At 43.9% G+C, this 21,109-nt stretch overlaps 1 protein-coding gene across 1 annotated transcript in view; it reads left to right on the top strand.

Annotated features, from left to right (window-relative positions):
• The first annotated feature begins 3,538 nt into the window (after window positions 1-3,538).
• The window catches only part of DOPEY2 (dopey family member 2), an 84,987-nt gene continuing 67,416 nt past the window's right edge, over window positions 3,539-21,109 (top strand). The window contains exons 1-2 of the mRNA XM_018561491.1: window positions 3,539-3,610; window positions 14,192-14,353. Coding sequence (XP_018416993.1) covers window positions 14,216-14,353 — 138 coding nt within the window. The 5' untranslated portion in view covers window positions 3,539-3,610; window positions 14,192-14,215. The remainder of the gene's footprint in view (window positions 3,611-14,191; window positions 14,354-21,109) is intronic.

Raw genomic sequence — 21,109 nt, 5'->3', positions numbered from 1 at the left:
GGTTTTCTAGCGTGCTCCTTAGACAAAAGACGTGCGACCGTACAGTAGAAACGGTCGCACGTCTCCGTTCACACTGCTCGATTCTCGTACGATCGCGGGATTTCCCGCGATTCTCGTACAAGAATCGAGCAGTGTAAGGGCACCTTTAGATTAGAGGTACAGTCATCCTTTAAAGTAGAACTGAAGGGAGGGTTATAACCCCTGCCACCTTTTTCCAATCTGTGTCCAATTGGAGAGATTTCACTTCACTTCCTTTCCAATAGCCACAACAGGAAGTGAAAGGAAATCCCTCCAGAGTGAGGGGAATCTCTGGTGGTTACCTACTTTATCCAAAACTAAAAAAGCTTTGGCTTCAGCTCTACTTTAAGTATTTCAATTACCAGGCAGGCCCGGATTCCCCACAAGGCCACCGAGGCCCGGCCTCGTGGCGGCAGGGCACAGAGGGGCGGCAGCGGTGTCCTTGTGGCGAAGTTACCCTCTCTACATACAGTCCTGCTTTGTAGCAGGACTAAATGTGGAGTGAGGCAGGCGATTTTTCGTTTACATGTGAACTCTCGATGTCGCCGAGATCACATGTAAACAGTGTGCAGCCTCCTCCCCTCCCCCCTGCACTTACCTCTCTCCTCTGGTTCCGTCTTCCGGGCTCCTCCGCTGAGTGAGCGGCAGGGTTAAAGGTAACACTGCCGCTCCGTGTAGACAGTGAGAGGGGAGAGCTGTGCTGTGCCGTGCTCTTCCTCTCTCATCTGTCACTCGAGGGAGAATGAATCCGGCCCTGGTAATTACCAGGTACACCAATCTTTATTTGGTGTCATGTGGTTGAGAGGCGTATCATGGAGGGGTTTTCTTCTAAAGCAACATCAAAGGCCGTTTATTTGTTCATTCTTCTTAGGAATAGCGATTTCAAGGTAGGATTACCAATTTCCCTTTGGCCAGCAATTCACAGAAATGAGGCCTCAGTTACACCATGTGTTCTGCGACGGTGAATATTGAGTGGATGAAAAAGTCACATGACTTTGTTTGCTAGCAATGTCATGTGATCACCATGCTGATATGGTGAGCGATTTATAGAAAGATAAAGCCATTGGTAACCCTTAGCCATTGGTAACCCTTAGCCCTCATTCACACAGGAATCGGGCCGCACGTACAGCTCCGTGCTGCGTGCAGGGCCGTACCGAGCAACTCCCGCAAAGGACAGGTGCTGTCTGTGATTAGTACGCAGCTCCCGTCATTCTCTATGGGACTATGCGGCCGTCTCAGTCTCAAACATCATGATACATTTTTGGCACAAAAACAGATTCTGGATTGTTGAAAAGGAACTTCCCTGTCGCATCGGAGCCATTTATAGTATCTCAAGTCAATTTAAGATTGAGCGGTGAGGGTTGAATCTCTGCCATATTTGTATTGCCCTCCATGTCACCAACGGGGAGATTCCCTCCATTTGTCCTGATGACCATGGACACTGGGACCGAAAGTGACGGGAAATCCGAAAATGTGTGTTGTCACTACAACAGGACTGGAGTTGAAATCTTTCAATGGGTGCTCCTGCTCCTGTGATTACAATATAGGAGGGAATTTCCCCTCCCCCTCTCGCTTCCTGTCGTGTCTCAAAATAGGAAGTGAAAGATGAAACTTCCCAACGTGACACAAAAAAGGAAAGCTTTTTTTAACCATTCTCTACTCTATTCAAAAGCTTCAGTTTTAAATAAACATTATTAGGCCCCATTCAGACTTGAGCTGAGTGTCTTTGGTTGTTCTTTTTTCAAGCAATTTTACACGTTTTAGGGGTGAGCATTTTTTTAATTATTATTTTAAATTAATTTTAATACAATTAGTTTGAATTAAAAATGTTTAATGTATTATTTTTAACGATTGTGAATTAAAAAATAAATTAAATTAAAAACTAGTTACCAGGCAAATAAAAACGTGTGAAAAATGCACACTATCTGCTCTCATTGAAGTCTTTTGGGTCCAAAACGCGTGACTTTACTTAAAAAGAAGCTCATGTACTTTTTCAAGCTATTTTTCTACAGGCGACAGAACGCTCAGATGTGAACAGGGGCCGTAGAAAAACAATGCGACTCCTCCTGTTGAGCGTTGAAGTGCTTAGCCCGGGTTCACACCTTCGCTTTCCGTGAATGCACACCAAAGTGTGCGCCTTGCCGTGTTCCTGCAACGTGTCAAAAATGTGCAACTAGCTTGTGGCGCCATTACTTGTTAATGGCACCCCAAACACGGCTGGTAAAACACGTGCTTTTTCCCACGCATGGACACGTGCCAAACATGTAGGAAAGAACACGGTACGCTCGCAGCTGAAAATGCTGCATGAGCTACTTTGCACCGTTCATCAGGCATGGGGCAGCCCATTGATTGATTGGGCTGTTGCTCGGGCAACCATGGCAAAAACGCACCTGAACGCACACAAATGAACTTAGGCGTTCCTGCTCAGGCGTGAATGGGGGTTCAGTAAGTTGAATATTTAATTGCCTTTCCAGTAAATGCCGCCTATAATAATCAGACCTGCGTCCTGCACATAAATCATCTTGCAAACATGCCGGGGGGGTGGAGGGGGGGGTAGTCACCGCAAATTGGCTATCACATAGGGAGCTTGTTTGCTCCCTATGTGATAGCAATAAAGTTCGGTGAAAAAAAAAGGTTTAAAAAAATGTAAGTTACAAAAAAAATAAAAAATCACATATCAAAGCAATAATAATAAAAAAATAAATAACCCACATGCACACGCAAACATGCGTCAAGCCTGCCTACGTCGTGTGAAAACGCCGATTACATCCATTGCGCTGCACATGTTACATATCGCCGCGAACGTCGCAGTGAGAGCAATAAGTCTAGGGTCATCAATCACTGATAACACTAAACTGATGAGCGGTAAAAGCTTTTAAAGCGTCGGCTATGGTAAATTTTGAGTATGGTAGTTTTTTGCGATTTAACGGGTGTGCGCAATATTAAAGCTTGACATGTTTGGTGTCTTGATGATGATTGATGATGATGCTTTGGCAGACATAAATCCTGCTTGACAGTCAGACTGGTTTTGCCATGCTGGGAAAGCAGGGCACAGCCTCTGATCCGTATCCCAATAATTCCACAACATCTGGCCAGCCTCCACCTAATCTGTATTGTGCAATGTGCTTAGTATATACATCCAGCCCTGCACTTGTTCCATGACCCCTGCATCCCCAATCACACATACACCAGGGTGCTGTGTGTCTGCCCTGGGGAGGAAGGGGTTACACCAGTGCTCAGTGACATCACCAGCGGCAGAACCTGAACAACTACCCAGCCTAGGAGACTGTACCATCCGCCCCGGAGGGGGGGATTCCAGGGGCCCTGCCTTTGTAAACACAATTCATCGCCCTCCTTATTATAAACATGTTATTGGAGCATTGAAAAAAGTATTAGTGGAAGGGGCTGACACAGACAGCCTAGTGTGACAGCGTGAGCGGGAGCTGCGTACGGTGTTTTGTTTTCACTCGCCCCCCCTCTCACTGGGAGTGGTTCGATCCCCGGGCTGGCTGTGGTGTACTGTCAATCAGACCGGTAGTGTCCATGGGCTGGATGCCTGGCAGGGGGAGCAGCAGGATCCAGGAGAGCTCAGGTGGGTGCAGTGCTGGGAGGGGGGAGCGGGAGAGGAGCTGCATCTTATTCTTCCTATAAATCACTGCAAGGCCCCCCCTACGCTGTGCATGGTCAGCCCCCACTTACTGACCCACATTCACTACTGATCCGGGTGTCCCCATTCACCACTGGGGACACAGCTGGGTCATCAGCTTTTATGACATACCTGCAATGCATACAGATCCATATTTATTATTATTATTACTAATAATGTTTTTTGTATTTTTTTTAGTTCATATGCTGCACCCTATCCCCCCTGGTACTATTGCTACTGACACCCGACTGGGTAAATCGGGTGCTGATAGTGATCCTGATAATCTCACCCAGTAGTGACCACTGCCCCTGTATGACTGATCATCTTTTACACTTATGAATGGTCTGCTCTGTCTCTATGTGTTTTGTATAAATGTGTTATTTTTTTTATTTCCAGTCCAAATTCTGTGCATCCCCCTCTGTAAATGAACGCAAGAGCCCCCCAGCACATTCACTTCTTGGGGTGCCCATTGAGGATCATCAGATTTTTTTCATGAAATATCTGCAATGCCTTGAGATCAGTTATCGATATTTATTATTATCATACATACGATTAATGATTCAGACTCCATATTCAATGATTCCCCATGGTGAAAAGTGCATGCTCAATAGTGATCTGATAAACTCACCCAGTGGTGACCAGTGCCCCTGGTGACTCCAGTGACTGATCATCTTTTACTCTTATGAATGATCTGCACTGTCTCTATTGTATCAATGTGTTATTTTTTATTTCCAGTCCAAATTCTGTGCCTGATCCTTTCTGTATATGAGCGCAGGTGCCCCCCGCACTGTGTATGGTCTTCCCCCACTCACTGATTGCACTACAACCCACATTCACTGGTGATCTTGGTGTCCCCACTAAGTATAAAACTGGATCATCAGATTTTATGAAATATCTGCAATGCCTAGAGATCAGTTATTTATTATTATTATTATTATTATAATTATTAATGATTCAGACTCCATACTCAGTGGTAAAAAGTGTATGCTTAGTAGTGCCCATGATACACTCACCCAGTGGGGACCACTGCCCCAGGTGACTCAGGTGACTGATCATCTTTTACTGTTATGAATGATCTGCGCTGTCTATTAGTATTGTATAAATGTGTTATTTTTTATTTCCGGTCCAAATTCTGTGCCTGATCCCCTCTATGAATGAGATTAAGGCCTGGTTCACACCTAGGCGTATTGTATATGCACGTCTGACGCGTGTTTTTTTTTTTACCGTGATTTGCGGTAAAAAAATCGTTTCCGAGGGCTACTTGGCTGTATCCCAATGGAAACGCGCAAGAAAAACGGCCCAAAGTAGTACATGTACCTTTTCAGGCGTGGGCCGTTTTGTAGCGCGTTAGGGACGGGCTGAAATACGCCAAGGTGTGAACCAGACCCATTGAAAACAATGGGATTTTCATGTTTGAGCGTTTTGTAGAGCGTTCGTCAAGCGTAGAACGCGCTACAAAACGTTCAGGTGTGAAGGAGGGCTAAGAGCCCCAGTGACATTGTTTATGGTCTTCCCCCACTTATTGATTGCACTACAACCCACATTCACTGGTGATATCTGCAATGCCTAGAGATCAGTTATTTATCAATATAATAATTTTTTTTTATTATTAGTGATTCAGACTCCATACTCAATGGTGAAAAGTGCATGCTTAGTAGTGATCCTGATAAACTCACCCAGTGGTGATCATTGCCCCAGGTGACTGATCATCTTTTACTCTTATGAATGATCTGCACTGTCTATCAGTATTGTATGTGTTATCCCAAATTCTGTGCCGGATCCCCACTATAAATGAGTGCAGGAGCCCCCGGTATTGTGTATGCAATTCTCCCACTCAGTGATCACACTACAACCCACATTCACTGGTGATCTTGGTGTCCACCACCAAGGATAAAACTGGATCATTAGATTTTATATAATATCTGCAATGCCTAGAGATCAGTTATTTATTATTAATGATTCAGGCTCCATACTCAGCGGTATAAAGTGCATGCTTAGTAGTGATCCTGAATGTATTATTTTTTTGTTTCCAGTCCAAATTCTGTGCCTGATCCCCTCTATAAATTAGCACAGGCATTGTGGTGTATTGTCATTCACTTATTATACTAATACCCACACGTACTAGTGATCCTATTGTCCCTGTTCAGCGGTGACCACTGAGGATACAACAGTATATGTATTATTGTTAATCATAATAATAATTGTTTTTTTTTTTTTTTGGTTAATATGCTGCACCTTATCCCCTGTAAGTGCTCACCATTACTATTGCTCCCCACTGGGTAATTCTACTGGTGAAAAGTGTATGCTTGGTAGTGCCCATGATAACTCACCCAGTGGTGACAACTGCTGCAGGTGACTCAAGTGACCATCTTTTACTCTTCTGAATGTCCAGTATTTAATAATTTTGTTATTTATTTGTTTCCAGTCTTTATTCTGTGCCTGATCCACTTTATAAATTAGCGCAGGAGCCCACTGACACTGTGCATTGTTGTGTGTAGCTCCCTCGCTAGCCAGATCAGTGAGATGTCTCCCCCTTGCTAACTGGACATGTGGGATGTCACCTCCTTGCTAGCCAGACCAATGGGATGTCGCGCCCTCGCTAGTTGGACCAGTTGGATGTTGTCATCTCGCTAGCCAAACCAGTGGCATGTCGCCCCCTCACTAGTTGGACCAGTGGGATGTGGCCCCCTGGCTAGTTGGACCAGTGGTATGTTGCCTCCTTGCTTGCCAGACCAGTGGGATGTCGCCCTCTCGCTGGCCGCGCCGGTGGGATGTCGGCCTCTCGCTGGCCGCGCCGGTGGGATGTCGGCCTCTCGCTGGCCGCGCCGGTGGGATGTCGGCCTCTTGCTAGGTGCGCCGGTGGGATGTCGGCCTCTTGCTAGCCGCGGCCTCTCGCTAGCCGCGCCGGTGGGATGTCGGCCTCTCGCTAGCCGCGCCGGTGGGATGTCGCCTCCTAGCTATTTAGACCAGTGGGATGTCGCCCTCTCGCTAGTCGGACCAGTGGGATGTTGCCTGCTCGCTAGTTGGACCAGTTGCACCCCTTGCTAGTGAGTGAGATTCTTCACTGTTCTGGCTAGTGACGGAGTGATTCTCTCAGGACTAGCAGAAGCCTCTCCTTAGTCATTTTGCTTTTGTTACCCCTAGTCATATTCTGTTGCCGCTGGTGATCTTTCGCTGTAAGGGCTCGTTCACACTATCATCCGTGGATCACATTGCATTGCACTGCATCAGCATCAGACATCTGCAGTGCAGCATCTCACTAATGCATTCACTATTGTTGGGGAACCGCTCTAGGAGGATCCAGCATCATTGAGGATCGGGTGAGTATATCTTTGGACCCTAAACCAAAATGAGCGCTTATCCCTTGCAGTACGGGGGTAACTCCACTGCAAGGATTAAGATCTCTTCTGTCCTTCCTTAAAGTGACATTAAAGTTACATCCCCCCCAATGCTAGTATAAGGACCCTAAATGATGCCTGCCTCTTGATCCGATCATCTTCTTTCCTGTAGTTTTCAGGAGTCCCTACAGCGCTGGTGCCTGTCTCTGATCCAGCGCTGACTGCTGTGTCTTCTGTGTCCCACGGTGTCTGTGCGTGTGCACGCTGCTGGCTGTGTGCATTGACTTACCTGTGTCTCTCCTCTTCTCCCAGGTGAAGATCTGTACTGCGTATGTGCCCACCCCATGATACTTCACGGCCGCTCGAGGATCATCGGACGGGAGCAAGCAGCAGAGACACAGGTAAGTTTTTACCTATTTGTATTTGTTTTTTTTACACTTAGCAATAAAGTTATTACATTGGGGGCTAACAAGCCCCCTATATGGTAACACATACATTTATTATGTAATATATTAATATGTAATAATTATATTTATGTATGAGCATGTACATATTTGCGGGGAGCTTTAAACATTTTAATGTTTTTATTGATTTTATTCATATGTAATTTTATTAATTTTTTTTACACTTAAATCTATTGCTATCGCATAGGAAGCTAAGTAGTCCCCTATTTTATAGCACATTGGAGTTGACAGGTCCTCTTTAAGGAGACATTAGGGGTGTATTAGTGCCCGCTTTGCACTCTAGTGAAGCTAACTAAGCTCAGATCGTGCTTGATTCGTTTTTTCCCCGGGGCTGGGGAAAGACAGCTCTGAAACTAGAAGTGACGAAATGCTTGTCGCTTCCAGCTTCATTCAGTGCAGAGAAGATCAACAAATGGATGTTTGATGATCACCCTCCACTCTCCCTGTGGACACCAGCCATAGCTGTCAGGAGCCTGCAGGTGCGGGACATGTATGGCGGCGTGGTACGGGACATGTATGGCGGCATGGTGCGGGACATGTATCCTGGGCAACGGAGCCCAGGATACATAGCGGGGGGGGGGCAAGGGTGGCATGTTGTAGGACTGATAGAAGTGATCAGGCTGCTTGCTTCTGGGATTCGGCTGAAGAAATGTAAACCGACTCCTGGCTGTTGTACTATCCATGGCAGCAAAAGGGTTAAAGTGTTTCCACTTTTGCAGTCAGATTTGGGAAACCCCCCGCTATATGTTTGTTGTGTGTTCCCATTCACACGGCATGCCGAAAAATATTCTTTAAAAAAATATTTCTTACCTTTTTGTAGTCGTTTCTTTGGACCTTTACACATAGGACTCTACAGGCAGCTTGCAATTGTTCAGAATCTTGCAATGTACATGTAGAGGGCAGACTATTTTAAAAGCGTGTTTACATACAATGTTTCACCAAAGCCATGAGATCCTTGGGGCCCAATCACACCACAAAGCGTGTGTTCCAGAGTGTTCTGCCTCTGAAACGCACTGGAATGCAACCCAGCTGGCTCACTTTGTTTTGGGCGGGAGGGGGCGTGGTGGTGCATTGAAGTCAATGGCACCGCAGCCATGCCCCCGCCCGCAGTGCGATTGCCAGCACCTAACGTGTGGCACATTAGTGCCTGCGTTCCGGTCCACTGCAATCTGCAATATGTAGTGCATGCAGCATTTTTTGCAGATCGCACTGGACCGGAATGCAGGCACTAATGTGCCACGAGTTTGGGTTCCGGCAATCACACTGCGGACAGGGGATGTGGCGCCATTGACTTCAATGCACCGCCATGCCCCCTCCAGCCCCAAAACAAAATGAGCCGGTGTTCTATCAAAGTCTGTGACTGTGTTAGAATGTGTGACCGGCTGGGATGCGTTCCAGAGGCCCAACGCTCTGTAATGCACTCCTTATGGTGTGATTGGGCCCTGAATCCTTTCAGGGGACAGAGAGTGTACACATCTAGTGTACTATTGATAATGAGATCTGCCATCACAGACTGAGTTAATTATAGTACACATCAACTCTAGTGATGGGCTCGGGCGTGTTCGCAGCTCCACGTACCGAGCCCGCCAGGAAGCTGACAGCGCCATATCCCGATCTCTGCAACTGCGGAGCGGGATAATGTCTCAGTACCTGTGATTGGCGCTGTCAGCTTCCTGGCGGGCTCGGCACGTGGAGCTGCAAACACGTCCAAGCCCATCACTAATCAACTCTCCAGACACACCCGCACCCCTTTTCATTACATAGAAGGGAAAATCTCAGTAGCATTTTAATCAGGTGAGCAGGAAGGTAAGCAGAAACTTTTAAGTACAGTGGTACCTCGGTTCACGAACGCTTCTGATCGCGAATAATTCGGTTCTCGAGCGGGAAGTTTGGCAAAATTTTGCTTCCGTTCGTGAACTCCGCATCGGGTGGCGAACACAACCGCAGCCATCTTCCTGCTCTGAGACATGGTTGTGGCTTCCTCTAGTCGAGATCGCGGTCTGATCACAGTTTGATTCGGTTTGCGACCACAATCGTGGAACGAATTAAGTTTGTGAACCGAGGTACCACTGTATTTTTGAAGTTCTGCAATGTGAATGGGAGCATGTAACAAATATAAAGTTGGTGTTATCACAATTCTGCTACAAAAGGGGAAATACAAGCCTTGTTTGGAGCAGACTTGACGTCATTGCTGTAAGAGGTGGACACAGAACTGGCGTTGTGTTATCTGTAGGAAGTATTGCGGATTTCTGTTAAATATAAGCAGTTAATTATTCTACAAAGACAAATAACTGTACCATTCTCTGCCTGACCCCTTATCTTCGCTGATATGGCCTGGAAAGACTATTGCAGTCTTTGCTCCTGCTCGCACCCGTGCATTAAAAAACGCCCATGGGTTTTAATCAAAGCACATGATGCGTTTTCAGAATGTTATTAATGCGTTGCATTAAAAAAAGGAACTCCTGGGAAATAAAATCTGAACCTCCTGAAGTGGGGCTATCCTGGTTCCTAGACCGGTCCCTTCAACCTGTCTCCTCCTCCGCTCCAGAGGCATGTCCCTCAGCGTCCTCACGTCCAATACAATGTATAAAACGTGATGACTCGCGGCACCTTAGACCGGAGCAGAGGGGGAGTGAGGCTGAAGGGACCGGTTTTGGAGAAAGCCAGGATCACAGTTTGGGTTATTATATCTCTGTTATTACACCCCCAGGAGCTGCTGTTCCTATTCCCCGGGGTGCACTAAAAAAATTGCATTTGCAAAAATGAAAGCAATGCCTAATTAATAATATATATAAAATAAATATGCATTTCTTACCCATAACCTAACCCATGGGTGAGCAACTCCGGCCCCTCCAGCTGTTGTGGAACTACAAGTCCCATGAGGCATTGCAAGACTGACAACCACAGACATGACTCCCAGAAGCATGATAGGATTTGTAGGTAAAGCACAGCTGGTGGGCCAGAGTTTCCTACCCATGACCTAACCTAAACATAGTTGTGAATAGGGAATGGTGGTTAACCCTTTTATGTCCCAGGCTAACCAAAGCTTGCAACTAGACCACATTTTTAAGTTTTGGAATGCTGTTTACTGAACAATAGCTTTTTTTTTTTCTCCTTTTTTTACCGCTTTGTATATCCGAATGATTTGCACATCATTTTTTAGCACGTTTAAAGGCCTTCATTTGGTTGTTTTTAAACAATCTTTCAATATATTTTTTTTAATTGAAAAAAATATATTTTTTAAAAATGCAGCATTGGTTTAACACCTAACATTGTTTGTATGAATAGACATTCAGCTGGTTATTTGTTTATAAAAAAAAAATATATATATATCTATATCTATCGATAGATATATAGATATAGATATAGAGATATATCGATATAGATATCTATCTCTATCTCATTTAAAAAAAAAAATGTTTTATTTATTTTTTCAATAAACAGAGATATGGCTAAAATTGCAAAAAATAAAATTAAAAAATGCAGTTTGTTTGTTTAACAAAATGTTTTGTATGAATAGAATTATTGGAAACATTTTCTATTAATTCTGTTTTGTTTATCATAAAGATTTTCACACCATCTTTGTTTAGCACAGGTCCTTTTTATTTGGTCAACAAAATTGGGATAAAATGCACTTTTGTTTTTTTTTCAGTGCGTTTCAGTTTTTTTTTTTATATAAAAGTACTAATAAACTCTCAACCTTTTTTTCCCATAATGAATCCAGATCAAGCGAAATATAGATTACCCAACAAAGTATTTCTTTACAGGAAGCATTGCAAGACTTTCAGTTATAGTCATGACTTTCAGAGGCATGTTGGGATTTGTAGCTATATCACAGTTGGAGGGTCGGAGTGGCCCACCCCTGCTCTATCACTTACCCACTCAACTCCAAAGTGTTTTTGACTTTAAATTAGGACATCATTTATTAACATGTCGAGTCTGTTTCATAAAGGAGACAGGTCTTCTTTAACTTGGGCCCCTTATTTTGTGTCACATATCCACCTGTAAGCATTCTTCACAGAGAAGGAATAGATCTTATTGGTCGCTGATCACATCCTGTTGGAGGAATGTCCTTTCACTGAGCCTCAGTGTGTCCCTGATCTGTGGCAGGACGTGGAGAATTAGATTCTTAGTCCATGAAAAGAGTCTTGTGAATCCAGATACCAATATTGCATGCATTCTTGTCACGGTATCCATCTCAGTACAGACATGTCAGAGCTGGGCGGCTCTACAGGAGGACCTGTGTGCTGTACATGGAAGGGAAGTCCCAGTATTGGCAAATATTTGATTCCCGTTCCTCCCTATGTTTGATCTTCCTTGTGACAGCATGTGGAGAATGTGGAAACACGCACAATGCAGTTGAGAAAGGTTTATGACAGGTGTATCTTAAAGAGTAAGTATGCCAATAAACACATTGAATCTCCTCTTATATCTCTATAGACAGATCAAGCAAGTTTGCAAAGGCGATGTTTGGACTCTCCCCCTCCCTTCCTTTCTTCCTTTCAATAAAAGTTGATTTATCAATTGACTCAATGGAAAGCTATCCCCCACTTCCTGTTGAGTCTACAGGACAGGAAGTAAAATGAAATCTTCCTAATCATATACCCTCCCCTACGATAGCCAAAATGAAAAAGAAAAAAGTTTTGGCTTTAGATATATTTTAAGAAAGTAAATCTATATATATACAGGCAGTCCCCGAGTTACAAACATCCGACTTACTTACTTGCTTCTCTTCACAAACACACAGGCACTGCAAGGCAAGTCAATTCCCTTGCCCCTGCTTCCCACACTCCTTCCTTCTCCAAGCTAGTAGATGGACAGCTGTCAGAAACTTATCTGTCCCTTGTCATCCTGTACTGGACAGGAAGTTCAGGGAAGCCGAGCTGAGAGAGTTGGAGCTGGAACAAGATGACTAAGTGCTTGGGTGAAAATGTACGAAAATACTTTGCTGGGCAATGTATGCTTGTTGGATCTGGACTAATTATTGAAAAAGATTGAGTGTTTAATACCAATTAAAAATCTAGGATAGGAGAGAAGGGGAAACTTTCAGAGAGATTGTAGCACCATAAATTGCATTTTGCATATTCACATTGAAGAATTAATCGAATAAGTCTGCGGGTACAGTAGAAAATCCCGCTAATTACAGATAGTCACACGTTACCCTTCAATGAAGGTTACACAGCTAGGCTATTTATAATCCGATTAGCTGGATTACACCTCATTGCAAATGGGATGAATTTCTCCATCCATTCAATCCACGAAGCCCATTATAATCCTAGAAAAAGGGCCGACTAGGAAGCAACTTTTGGCACAGACTGCCATCTTTGTGTTCCACTAATATCCTGCTGATCAGTTCTGAACTGCATTGTTAAATGTTTTCATATGGTGTGAAGAGGTCCACTTTTCATCTTGCACTACGGCGCGTTAGATTTGAGTTACACTATATTGCCAAAAGTATTGGGATGCCGGCCTTTACACGCACATGAACTTTAATGGCATCCCAGTCTTTGTCCGTAGGGCTCAATATTGAGTTGGCCCGCCCTTTGCACCTATAACAGCTTCAACTCTTCTGGGAAGGCGTCCACAAGGTTTAGGGGTGTATCTCTGGGCATTCTTCCAGAAGCGCATTTGGGAGGTCAGGTACTGATGTTGGAGGAGAAGGCCGGGCTCGCAGTCTCCGCTCTAATTCATCCCAAAGGTGCTCTATCGGGTTGAGGTCAGGACTCTGTGCAGGCCAGTCAAGTTCCTCAACCCCAAACTCGCTCATCCATGTCTTTATGGACCTTACTTTGTGCACTGGTGCGCAGTCATGTTAGAACAGGAAGGGGCCACCCCCAAACTGTTCCCACAAAGTTGGGAGCATGAAATTGATCAAAATGTCTTGTATGCTGATGCCTTAAGAGTTCCCTTCAGTGGAAATAAGGAGCCAAGCCCAACCCCTGAAAAACAACCCCACACCATAATCCTCCCCTCCACCAAACTTTACTCTTGGCACAATGCAGTCAGGCAAGTACCGTTCTCCTGGCAACCGCCAAACCCAGACACGTCCATCGGATTGTCAGACAGAGAAGCGTGATTGGTCACTCCAGTGGCGGCGTGCTTTACACCACGGCATCCGATGCTTTGCATTGCACTTGGTGATGTAAGGCTTGGATGCAGCTGCTCGGCCATGGAAACCCATTCCATGAATCTCTCTATGCACTGTTGTTGTGCCAATCTGAAGGCCACACGAAGAGTACCTAGTGGCCGGAACCATCTCTTAGGAGACAGAGCTGTATGATGTGGATTGTATACTATATGTATGGCCCATACACAAAGGGGGGTATTAATAAAAAGTGTATCAGACAAATTTAGGGGATCATTTTTACACGTCATTTGTCCAGCCATATGCTGGGCAAATGCCATTACCATGGCATTCCCACCACTAGATGGAGCCGAGGAGCATCTAGGGGCAGAAATGCCATGGGAACAATATTCACCTTGCATATAGGTGGGCTGATGTTGTATAAAGCATCCTCTTTTTCTCAGCTTTGTCTCAAAGCTTGATGCTTTTGATGCTCTTTTAGGAATTCCTTGTAATAAAATATCTAAATGATTGTAAAGAGATATACGTTTGAGGGCTTTTTCTTTTTATATCTGAATTTTGGTACCATGAAAGTCCCATTTCTTCATCTTTGCTGAATGTTATACCCCTAGACCAATGTTACCCTCTGTTTTGTTTGCAGCGCATCTTCCAGCAAGGATGAAAGATGGACCCAGAAGAGCAGGAGCTGCTGGGGGATTACAGATATAGAAATTACTCCTCAGTCATTGAGAAGGCTCTGAGGAACTTCGAGTCCTCTACAGAATGGGCCGATCTCATCTCATCGCTTGGAAAACTCAATAAGGTAGGAAGTTCTGCTGAATGTGCTGCATAAAATGAGGAGCCGACTGTGGTTTATGAAAATTGTGGTCCTTCCATTTAGAACTCTGAGCAGAATTATTCTTAACCCTTGTAGTGGCGCTACCCCAGCACTGCAATGGTTAAGTGCTCGTTTTGGTCTAGGGACGAAAATAAAAAAAAAGTTATACTCACATGAACCTTGCCGCTGGCTGGCTGTTTGACCTGCTGCCTTCTCTCCCTCCAGCAGCCTAAGGTCCTATACATGTTCTATACACATTATAGGACGTAAGGATACCAAGGGCCATACCATCACTGGAGTCGGGGTTACCCCCACGGCAAGGATTAAGGATATTTTTGCCCGTAGTTCTTTAAAGCTGAACTCCGGGGTGATAAAAAAAATTATTTGAAAAAACCGTTGGTTCCCTTGATTGTAAGGAGATCCCATCCCAGTGCTTAATTATATCAAACAGAGGATATATCAATCCAGTTTAATACCAATTTGACTTTAAACCCATATGAAAATATACTATAGCACACAAAATAAACACTGTAAATAGACAAAAAGAGAAAACAAAGAGTTAATGTTTGTTTTCTCTTTTTGTCTATTTACAGTGTTTATTTTGTGTGCTATAGTATATTTTCATATGGGATTAAAGTCAAATTGGTATTTAATTGGGTTGATATATCCTCTGTTTGATATAATTAAGCACCGGGATGGGATCTCCTTACAATCGAGGGAACCAAAGTCTTTTTCAAATAGTCTATTGGAGACACAGGTGCTTGAATATATTATTATACTGACATAGTAATCGCTACCACAATCCCTCATGTACAAGTGATTTAAAAAATGCAGTTATATAGTCGTTAAAAAAAAAAATCAATACAATTATTTTCAAATTCAGCTAGTTTAAAGGCATAGTAGGAATAGTCCACCTTTTGCAAAAATCCAATAAATGCACCCACATTAGGAAAATAAAAAAAATTTACATTTGTAAACTTTTTGTATTGAAGCGTGCATAGCATTGCAACCACAGGCTGGTTTGCTTAATTACAGTAGAGAACATTCAGGTCACCATCATGCTGCACTATCTGGCAGGATTGTGTTTATCTTAGGGGTGGATGGACAGGAATAGAAATCCTTTGACAGGTAAATCAGTTCCATATCTGTATTTAGCTCGTGCATTTAGCTTTGTGAATGGAGTTCGGCTTTAATGAGGATCTGTGGCTGGAAGAAAGTGTATTCCACTAGTCACTTCAATAGATCAGTCCATTTCTTCTTATACAGTTTTCATTGGCCTGGCTTACCTTAAGCATTACCTTGCCGCTTATTGTTCCCTGAAAGAAGTGAGGACACATCGCTCTGGTGTGCTGATCTGTATCCTGTTTGCATTCTGCAACTTCCTGGTGTGAGCCGTTTGTGTTTCCATGCGTGAAGTCATCTCACCTGCCTTCTTGTTTTCACCTATTCATTGTAAGACTGTACAGCACCCATCAGGGTGTGCCAAGCTTTAAATTCATACTTGGCTTGTCAGCCCTCACCATTCTGTAATGGAGTAAACCCCCCCCCCCGCCACTGTTGTCAAACCCCACCATTCTATAATAAGTAGAGTACCCTTATAAACCAGCCAGTAATTTATGTTCACAGAACATTTGGAGATGGACCAGGGAGAAAAAAATGAAACCGGAGTTATGTTTGTTAGCCGAGTCATGTTTTGCTTAGTATTACATCAGCCTGCCCTAACTATACATAATACACTTTCATTTCCATGGTAGATGTTTTCGGAATGCCGCAATGATTAGTCACAGGTCATGCCACTGAAATGAAATCCTGGCACTGAGTCTAAAATGTCCAGAATTGAGTCTATATGCTTGGTCCTGATTTCTGTTTGGCAGTTTCAGGGTCAGCATTGGACGGCTCTGAAAAATAAATTTTAGTGGCGCAGGTTTTTTTTAAATCTATAAATATAACCTATTAACTGTTTCTTTTCCCCAGAAGCTGAAAGGGCTGTTCATAGGCAGCTTAGGTGCTTAGGAAATGTACAAGAATTAAACAACCATCGTGCCAGTAAACAATAGGGCGCTGCTGACCTCAGATCATCCCCAATAATTGCACCTTCAAAACTCAGATCATTCCTATTCCTGCATCATTAGACCTCACATCAGCCCAAATGATTGCACCTTCAAAGCTCAGATCATTCCAATTTCTGAACCTTCACACCTCAAATCAGTCCTAATTCCTGAACCCTCAGACCCCAGATCATTCCAATTCCTGCACCTCAGACCAGACCCAATTCCTGCACCTCAGACCAGACCCAATTCCTGCACCTTCGCACCTCAGGCCAGACCCAATTCCTGCATTTTCAGACCTCGGATCATTCCAATTCCTGAACCTTCAGACCCCAGATCATTCCAATTCCTGCACCTTCACACCTCAGACCAGACCCAATTCCTGCATCATCAGACCTGATATGATTCCAATTCCTATACATTCACACCTCAGATCTTACATATTCAGACCTCAGATCTTACATATTCAGACCTCAAATCAGCCCTAATTCATGCATCATCAGACCTCAGATCATTCCAATTGCTGCACATTCAGACTTCAGATCAGCCCCAGTTCTTGCATCTTTACACCTCAGATCAGCCCCAGTTCCTGCACCTTTACACCTCAGATCAGCCCCAGTTCCTGCACCTTTACCCCTCAGATCAGCCCCAGTTCCTGCACCTTTACACCTCAGATCAGCCCCAGTTCCTGCACCTTTACCCCTCAGATCAGCCCCAGTTCCTGCACCTTTACACCTCAGATCAGCCCCAGTTCCTGCATCTTTACACCTCAGATCAGCCCCAGTTCCTGCATTATCAAACCCCAAATCATCCCCAATTCCCGTACCTTCAGATCTCTGATCAGCCCCAATTCCTGCATCTTTACTCCTCTGATATGCCCCAATTCCTGCATTATCAAACCCCAAATCATCCCCAATTGCTGCACCTTCGGATCTCATCATCATCCCCAATTCCTGCACCTTCAGACCTCAGATCATCCCCAATTCCTGCACTAGGGGCTGATTTACTAAAGTCAAATAGGTCACTTGCTTTGCACAGGAGATATTGCTTTGCAAGGAAATAGCTGATTGCATGTGGCAAAAATTCACTTTGCAAAGAATACTCAATCATGTGCAAGGAAAAAAAAGAAAACTGTGTTCCTGCTTGCACATGATTGTATGATGGAAGTCAGCAGAGCTTCACCTCATTCACTAAGCCAAGGGAAATTTCCTTGCAAATTAAAAATTCCCATGCAAAGTGAACAGCGTGTTTGCGCTTAGTGAATCACTCGCACAGTGTTTACGGTTTTAGTTGTCTATGGAACAACTTTCATATTCAGGAGTCATCAAACTTACATTCAGTAATCTGCTATGTTAATTTGATATGTCTATGTGTTTATAGTTGGAGTTGGCAGTAGTCCTCTCCAGCTTGTAATGTGATGGGTGTGTCTGTCCGTGTAAACACTCTTCAGCAGGATGTGGAAGGCTATTGTCCTGACTAACATGCTCTGCAAGCGTTTAGTAATGAAATTAAAGGGATATTCTCTTTCTGCGGGAAAAGCCTACTCAGGCCCTTAAAGGCATGTTTAATGGGCTTTTCTGGATACAGTCCATAAACCCATCGCACTTGGAACCGCTGTTCCAAACTAGTAAAGTGGGTGCTGCGGCACACATTATGTTGTGTATATAGTCATGTGTTTTCACTTGCATCTGCATGACTTGTTCTGCCTGATGGAGGGGATCCAGTGAGACCCCGAAACGTTGCACTGAGTGTATCATGCTATGCTGCTCAATAAATAGACATAATTGATTTGCTATTGGAGTCTCTGTGTCTATATTTTTATCTTTATCCTTTTCTGCCCCTCTCCCCAAGCACTTACATTAAAGGACACTAACATTTCTTAAGTGGCACTCATGCATACGCTCCATGGTCTCCATTCACTTCATTAGAAAGTCCTGTGCTGGTCCCTCTGGAGATTTTGGGTGGAAGCTGTGTGGCCTCAAAGTGGAGACCACTAACACTTCCACCTCTCCATTGGAGCTAAGCTCCATATGAGGTTTTGATTATGTGCAACAGCCCTTGTAGCCAGTCACCAAACTGTGCTTCATACAGAACCCACCCTGTGTCCCAGCCAACTGGTGGCAGTGAGGCTGAGACTTATCGGATTCCAGGGTACAGCATTCTATTTAAGTATTTGGGGGTCAAAATTTATTTTTTATGAAAGCAAGAGATTGGCAGACCTAAAGTCAACTTTTAGGGTTAGGTCTACTTTAAAGGCAAGCTATAATGGCTTTGGGTCAGTGTTATTCAAGATGAATGTAAACTGTTGTTTTACATGTGTTCTGCTATACAGTCATGTGAAAACGTACAGTAAGTACTAGAGGTGCACCGAAATGCAAATTTCAAAACCGAATCGAAATTTAAAAAAAATGTCAGGCCGAAACCAAAAATGTTTTTATTTTAATTTTTTTTACAGTATTTTATTTTTATTTATTTTTTATAAACTTTCACATTTTTTAAATATTTATTTTAATTTTTTTAATTAAATAATGACCATCGGTGTCCCCTGTCATAATGTTCCCTGTCAGTGCAGAAGCTGGGGGAGGGCTGGGGTGCATTAGCATTGGCTCTGCTGCAGGTAAAAAAAAATTGCAGCGGAGCCCCCCCACAGCTTCTGCACTAACAGAGAACAATATGACGGGACACTGATGGACATTATGTATTCTGAGCCCAGTCTGTGTAATAACATTCATTGTGTATTTAATGAACATACATTCTGACAGGAGACAGTGATGGATATTATGTGGGCTTGGAATACATAATATCCATCAGTGTCTCCTGCCCTGCCACAGTGCACATCTCCCTGTCTGCCTGCCTACCTTTCTCTGATTCCAGTCAGACTGTCACTGAACTATTTGCACTGGAGAGTACAGTAGATACAGCGGCGGATTGATATCTGCTGTACTCTCCCGTGCAGGCCGGGCCAGAACTTTAACTTAATTGTCGGGAGCCGCGGCTCCTGATATTAATGCGCCGGCCGAAAGTGAGAAAATAGTCCCTTCTCTCCCCGGGCCATACCACTTTATCGGAGAGCCCGGGGGAGGCCGGGAGAGAGGGGACAGTTTTACATTATGGAGTTCTCACAAGCTGTACTACAAATTCCCCTCTCTATTTCGCTCTACTGCAGATGGGCCGCTCCATGAAGAAATGACACCGCGACCCACTGCAGAAGGTGTCGCGACCCACTTTTGGGTCGCGACCCACGGGTTGAGAACCACTGGTCTAAACAGACAACTGATATTTCACTTTTAAAATAGAAAAAGAGATTGGGGACAGAGTCCTCAATCTCTTTTTTTTCTGTATCCCCTGTTATCAATGAACAAGAATCCTCTGAGTGTTCCTGTTCATTGATAACATGAGAACATTGTATGTTTTACTATACCCACAATCATGAATGAACAGGAGGTGATGTAGATCTCTCCCATTCATTCATAATTGAGGATATAGTAAACATACTCAGTCCTCAATTATGTACAAACACTCAGCGATCACTGACTGCTTGTACCCGCTCTCCATGATGACACGCTGTCACAGGAGGCTGAGCGAGCGGTGCAGGGAGGAGAGGGAGGGACGGTTGCTTCTTCAGGGCCTTGGCACCTCACAGTCGCTGAGAGAATGTGAGCCCATCTGGCCAAAAGTCGAAATTGAGCCACAAATTAGATTTTCAACACAATAATAATCCTTAGCAGACTAGGAAACCCAGCAAGGAATGGCTCAAAAAGAAGAAATGGAGGGTTATGGACTGGCCTAGTCAAAGGGCAGATTTTGTAGGGCGCATTTGAAATGAGCAGTCCATGCCAGGAAACTACAAATATCTTGCAACTGAAGGAGTTTTGCATGGTCCTAAATTTTACTGAGTCGATGTCAGATTCTGGTGTGCAGTTATGCAAAAAAAGTAGTTCCTGCTACGGGGGCAATACCAGCTTTTGATGCCAAGGGTGCACGTGCGTTTTCCACAGTACGTCATTACATCTATTTATATTTTTGTAGAGGAAACGATTGAAAAAGCACATTTTCCTTCTGTAATTATTCAAGCATATCACCTATATCTGTAGGCCCTGTGTAAATAAAGATCTAATGTTTTCCTGTTCAAATATGTTGAAAACATCATCATTTGTCTTGGGGTGTAATTTTTCACATGACTGTATATGTTCTGTATAAGAGATCTGATTGTATAAGAGACAAGTCATTAACTTGGGTATGTGAATTTCTTAGCACTCAGTTCTGCAAACAACAGAAACAGAGAAAGAATACGATAAGCTCTAGAACTTCACCTTATGGCTGAAAAGGAGAGTACAAAATGTTATTCTGGACTATAATTACATGGGCAATAAAAATATTTTATTTATTGATTACAGGTATTTTATATAGTGCCGACAACTTACACAGTGCTTTAATATAGTGCACATTCACATCCGTCTCTGTCGTCAAGGAGCTTACGATCTAAGGTCCCTATCTCACATGCATACAGGGCCAATTTAGACAGGAGCCAATTAAAGGAGAACTATGAGGGGGGTGCTTTTCACTCACCTCATAGTTCTAGCCGCCCTGTGACAATGAGATGGTCACAGGTCGGCTCAGAAGATCGGGAGGTGAGCGAACGTATACCGACGTTCGCTCACCTCTCAATCCTGTCACGGCTCTCTGCCGTGAC

This window comes from Nanorana parkeri, unplaced genomic scaffold, assembly GCF_000935625.1.
Source record: "Nanorana parkeri isolate BGI_ZX_2015 unplaced genomic scaffold, ASM93562v1 scaffold527, whole genome shotgun sequence".
In the NCBI taxonomy this organism is placed as follows: Eukaryota; Metazoa; Chordata; class Amphibia; order Anura; family Dicroglossidae; genus Nanorana; species Nanorana parkeri.
Note: the sequence above shows the minus strand (reverse complement) of the source record. Positions and strands in the feature narration are given on the sequence as shown.